The sequence below is a fragment of the Hippocampus comes genome, unplaced genomic scaffold (assembly GCF_001891065.2).
Source record: "Hippocampus comes isolate QL1 unplaced genomic scaffold, H_comes_QL1_v1.1 scaffold130, whole genome shotgun sequence".
Lineage (NCBI taxonomy): Eukaryota > Metazoa > Chordata > Actinopteri > Syngnathiformes > Syngnathidae > Hippocampus > Hippocampus comes.
The window spans coordinates 2,427,994-2,433,723 of record NW_017842057.1 but is presented as its reverse complement, the minus strand read 5'-3'; the positions used below and the strand labels follow the sequence as shown (position 1 = coordinate 2,433,723).

The window sequence follows — 5,730 nt, the reverse complement described above, 5'->3', positions numbered from 1 at the left end:
TTTGTTGCCATTTGCATTGCTTCCTCGCTGGATGGTGGCTTGTCATCAGGAGTTGAATCGATGCCTTGTTTTTTAAAGTTTCGTAGATTTGCGTCTTTCCGACTGCAAGTGTCTGCTGGATGTTTTTAATTTTGTGTCCAGCCTCGCTCAAACGGATGTAATTCACTCGCTCCGCTCCAGTCATTACAGTTCTTCTACGTTTCGATGCCATGATCTACACGATGTAAGTGAATAAAGTTAAAATCTTTCGCAATTGCAGTAAAACGCACGCCAATAAAAAAGTCACTTACACGTCTTCGTTTCGAATCTGATGAATGAAAACGGCGAAGTGAACATGTTTCTTCGGTCGTGTCGAGTGGGTGCTGCTTTTAAGCTAGTGCCGCGTTCTACAGGACGTTAAGTGAATAAAGTTAAAATCATTCACAATTACAGTAAAACGCACGCCAATAAAAACTCACTCACACGTCGTTGTTTCGAATCTGATGATCGAAAAACGCGAAGTGAAAATGTGTCTCAGAAGTCGTGTCTTTCCGTAGCATCGGGTGGGCGTTGCGTGTATTTAAGCTCCTGCAGCATGACGTCTCAATCCGGGTTAGGGTAGTGGAATTTCCGCTTACGTAAATTCCGGTAACATGTAATATCGTAGTCAAAATGTTAATGCATAGGTTTTTGTTCCGGGTGAAGGAAATTCCTTTTCATAGAATTCCGGGAATGGGAATATTTACTGTATATATACATACACACACACACACACACACACACACACACACACACACACACACACACACACACACATATACACATCGTATTTTCCGGACTATAAGTTGCAGTTTTTTTGTAGTTTGGCTGGGGGCACGATTTATACTCAGGAGCGATTTATGGGTGAAATTATTAACACATTATTATATCATTTCACGTTATTTTCACATTAAACCGCAAGAGGCCACTCTAGACCTGTGTGGATAAAACGGATAGAGAAATTGACATTATTGAGCACCGACTAAAAATAGAAGATATGTGTGCAGGAAAGATTGGGAATATCTTGGAGGACACAGAGAGGTGTTTTTAATGTGACCTTTTCAATCGGACATGGAGGTGAATGCAATGACAAATGACACAGGTTCACGGAGACACACCTCTGTTGAGTAGTGCAGTGATTCTAACCAGTGTGCAGTGTTACATTATTGTGCCTTGAGAGAACATCAGGTGTGCCATGGGAAATTATTCAAAATTTCATCGTTTTGCGGCCGAAAATACTTTGATTTGACAGAATTCAATTGTCGAAAGAACTAATGAGCGTGAACAAACCCTGACAGTCCTGAACAATTAACTGGTCTGTCATAAACATTTATCAGCGTTGGCTTTAACCCTTATGCGGTACGTACAGCAGCAGCTTCATGACTTTTTTTTGCCCCCTTATTAGTTGAAGGTCTAGTCTCGTCTAGTCTAGTCTGGATGTCGACTGGGGCCAATTACCTTCCTTATCCAGCCAATTTTTCCGTTGGCGGTAGAGTAACACCTTGTGGTGTACATATGGCAGCAGAAACTTGACACACCAGCTCTCTACTCCCAGCTTGTTCTCCACCACCACGATGGGGCTGCGGTTGTAACGTCCCTCTGGACATGGAATCACACCAATCTCATCACTGGGGAAACAGATAATGGATTTAGGGCTAAAACAACAACACAAGTAAGAATCGTAGACAGTGAATGTTCTGTACACCTTTAAGCCACTATGCCACTGAGCAGCAAACATTTACGATTCTTGACATCGAGAAAAAAAAATGCGCGTTCACGTCAGGGTTAAATCAAGTGCGCAGATATTTGCTACATGTTTGCCAAAAGTTCCTTCGCTAGACGTTAGACAACAGTTTTAACGGGGGGTTCTTGTTGCAAGGAAACCATGAACATCTTCAAAATTCCCTAGTAACAGGAAAATTGCAGGCGAACATGACGAATGTCTGGCACCTGTTTGTGACTTTTAATAAACCCTGAAAAATTCTAAAAAGTGTATGAAATTTAATTTCTTGGATGAGTAGTGGATGCAAACCTATGTTGGAAGCCAAAGTCAAAATTAAAAATATCTAAACCAGTGGTTCTTAACCTTGTTAGAGGGACCAAACCCAACCAGTTCAAGTGCATGTTCATCGAACCTTCATTGGTGAAAAATAAAAATATGATTTTTTTTTTTTACAAATTCAAGATATTAAAAAAACACATTTATTAAAAACTGAAAAAAGTAAATAAAATTACATGCCATATGTTTAGGTTTTTTTAAAATTTTATGACAGTCACACGATGACTACTGAGCGAACTAAATTTCCTGCAGCACTGATTGGACAAGCAATGTAATGTGATCATCTGCAGCCAGCGATGGCCAAGCGGCCGTGTCATCACTAATTGACATGTTGAATCGGGTATGTCTAAACCTCCATGGCAGAGGCTCCGTCGAAGCCCTGAGACCGATTCACCGAAGCACGAGGGTTCAATCGAACCCAGGTTAAGAACCACTGATCTAAACCATTGGGATCATGTTTAAAACCAAGGTTGTGCTGAAGAAGAGGTCATTACACACGTTACATTGTTCATTATTTTTACTATACGTGACCTACTGTGTGAACATATGGGGAAATGCCTATAAAACAAACACAATCGATGTTTTAAAACTGCAGAAAAGAGCACTTCGAATTATGAATCCATCAAAATATACTGAACCAAAGAATCTACTAGTTATCAAATTTAAAACGATGAAATATTATGACTTGGTCAACTTTCAAAATAGCACAATTAATTTACAAAGCACACAATAACCTGCTCTGCCACAATATTCAGAAGCTGTTCTAAATTACAGAGTTGCTATGAGTTCAGGGCACTAGCCACCACAAAAAAATCGAAAACAAGAACAAACATTAAGCTCAGCTCTGTTTCTGTAATAGGTGTTAATTTATGGAATAATTTTGAAACTGACCTGAAAATGTGTGACTCATTTGCTGTATTCAAAAACAGTTTCAAAAGTACCAAAAAAAAAAAAACTATAGATCAGATTTCATTTAGTAAATTGATTAAATGCTGTAATATAACGGATTATATTTAATATGAGTATGAGAGTATAGTGACATATGAATGTGCCAGAGTGTGTACTTACGTAGTCCCTGAACATACCTAAAGTACAAATACACCTACACAGGGGTGTAGTGGGCGTGGTACGCGGGGGTACGCCATCCACCCACTTCTTCTGACGCCACATTCAATTTTTATTGAAATGTTTGTTGATCATTGTTCTAATGCGAGTTATGCTTAATAACGTTGGCCTGTGATTATTTTGGAGTAGTAAAACATTAAATTTAACGTTAGTTCAACTGGTGTCGTAGCCTATGATTGATGTTCTGTATGTATATATAGAACATCCCAGAATCGCGTACACCCACTTAAAAAAATCCCCACTCCACCACTGTACACACATATATATTAAATTGGACCACAAATATACTGGGCCGGCCCTCTTGAAATTGGAATGACTATGACCCGGAAACACTATCCTGGTACACAAAAGTATAAACTGTCATACTGTATAGGGGAGTCGTTTATACAGTTGTGGCACATCACTAATTCTGTCATACTTATTAATTGTTGATTGGTACCGTAGAACCTCCGCTGGCATTCAAACTTGTAACGCATATATCTATTTAAAATAGCACTGTAATAAAAACGACATTTTAAAATACAATGTTAATCTAACAGGTCCGAGCAACAGCGATTCTCGATCAACGGGCGATCGCACCGTTCAAAACAACAATGCCTCATCCTTTTACATGGTTAAACTGAATAGAATACTTACTGAGGAGCCAATAAGCAGCCAAAGAGAAACAAGAAACTTTGCTTGTTGCTCTCACATTCCAGAATACAATCCAGGCACACAAATAAACTGCTGGTCAACAGCGACGACGGAGTATTATAGGCGCATGACAGACGCAATTTCGGTCAGTAAATGTCACAGACAGACACACTTACATGTTAGGGTTCCTCTTAAATGCATTAGTAATATCTTTAACTACTCTTTGGACCAAGACATCCAGCTCTGACTGCGACTCCGCCATTTTAGGTCACCATATGACGTTGGGTTGTATACACTACTGTTTCCGGGTCAAATGACGGTTGATGGTTTTCCACGTCACCCGGTCAAACCAAAGAGCTCAAAGTATGGCTGTGTTTCAACTACTGTGTATCGATTCAAAGAATATCTCTTTATCATCAGACGTATATGACCAGACTCGCATTATAATGGTGCACCGGGAAACATCCTAAGCAACTAGACAAAACCTAGTTGTACTTCGGTTGCCACGGAATGGCGTTGTAATAAAATTACGTTTACATGTTTATTCGTCCATCCATTCGTACATTTTCGAGAACGACTTTCCTTGTTTAGGATCATATCGCAGCTGACTGGTGTGTCTTGGGTCCACCCTTAATTAAGTTCGTGCGTAAAATTTAAAATAGTAGTTGCTTTGCATGCAACATTGAACTTCAAACTTCCATAACGTTCTTAATCTTTATTCTATTTACAGATTGTTATCATTGCACAGATCGCTAAACATGTCGATACATGCAGTCAAAAACCATTTCAATAAGAAAACCTTTATTATTCTCGCAATGGAGAAATTCCCAATTCACAGCAGCAAAGTTATGAAAGGAAGAAGTAGAACAAATAAATATAGGAGCTGCTGGAATATGTACAATACAATACCGAGTAAGCTCATATTCCGGTTTTTAAAAATCTGAAAAATACTCTCATGAGTTACTTATTTTCTAACCTGAATATTTGGTCAAATAAACAGTATCGGAATGTACGGAGGCCCTCTAGTGCCAAGGTATGAGAAGAGAAAAACACTTTTAGCTCATCTGGTCCCTCAAAAATGTACATTAGGAACCTCTACTTAGGAACGACTCTTCATACGAAATTTTCAAATTACGAAACGTCTTAACAGGAAACTATTGGCTGTTGTTACGAGAGAAATTTCAAGATATGAAAGGTAAAAATACAGTATTGTCGGACGCTCGCAGCTCCGAGTTTCCTGAACGCAACATACTCATAGCTGCTCTGCCATTGGCTATTACCGAGTATCATCCTGTTATCCCATTGGCTAAGAAGGACTTCTACCGAATGTGTCTCGTGTCTGCTGTAGAGACATACTGTACACATTGTACAGTATGTCTCTACAGCAGGGGTGTCAAAACTCATTTCACATTGTGAGCCACATACGGCCTTGGTAGATATCAAGTGGGCTGGAGCATTAAAATTATACCATACGTTGCTATAAATCATGAAAATATCATGTCTTTCCTCCTCACAGTTCAATATAAGTGCAATATATATATAGATACCTGTATATACAGTATATATATCAGTGGCGGACCCTGAGGGCCAGCAAGGCCTTCTCTGCTGGCCTAAACATTCTCAGAAAAGTAAATTTACTTTTATGTATTTTATGTTATTTTATAATTTATGTTATTTTATTTTCATAAATATGTAAAAAAAATTCTCTGTATTCTTTACATCATATTATTTCCAGTAAGTTGAGTGGCTGTTATTTTAAATAACATTGAAAGCCACTCGATAAATAACGTATTTATTATGGTAGAGTTTTTAACGAATCATATTTCAGATAGCTTGCGTTGCCAGGTAAATTAAACTTGCTCGGGGCCTTCAGATTAAACAGAGCAGGCCCCTGT

At 38.7% G+C, this 5,730-nt stretch overlaps 1 protein-coding gene across 2 annotated transcripts in view; it reads right to left on the bottom strand.

Moving 5' to 3' along the window:
• The window catches only part of ptar1 (protein prenyltransferase alpha subunit repeat containing 1), a 39,440-nt gene extending 35,304 nt beyond the window's left edge, over positions 1 to 4,136 (bottom strand). Inside the window, exons 1-2 of one of the 2 annotated variants that reach the window (XM_019860878.1) lie at positions 4,012 to 4,136; positions 1,477 to 1,646 (exon numbers count right to left, since the gene is read on the bottom strand). In XM_019860878.1, the coding sequence (XP_019716437.1) occupies positions 1,477 to 1,646; positions 4,012 to 4,097 (256 nt within the window). In that variant the 5' untranslated portion in view covers positions 4,098 to 4,136. The remainder of the gene's footprint in view (positions 1 to 1,476; positions 1,647 to 4,011) is intronic. The other variant, XM_019860879.1, reaches the window with a different exon arrangement.
• Positions 4,137 to 5,730: the final 1,594 nt, after the last annotated feature.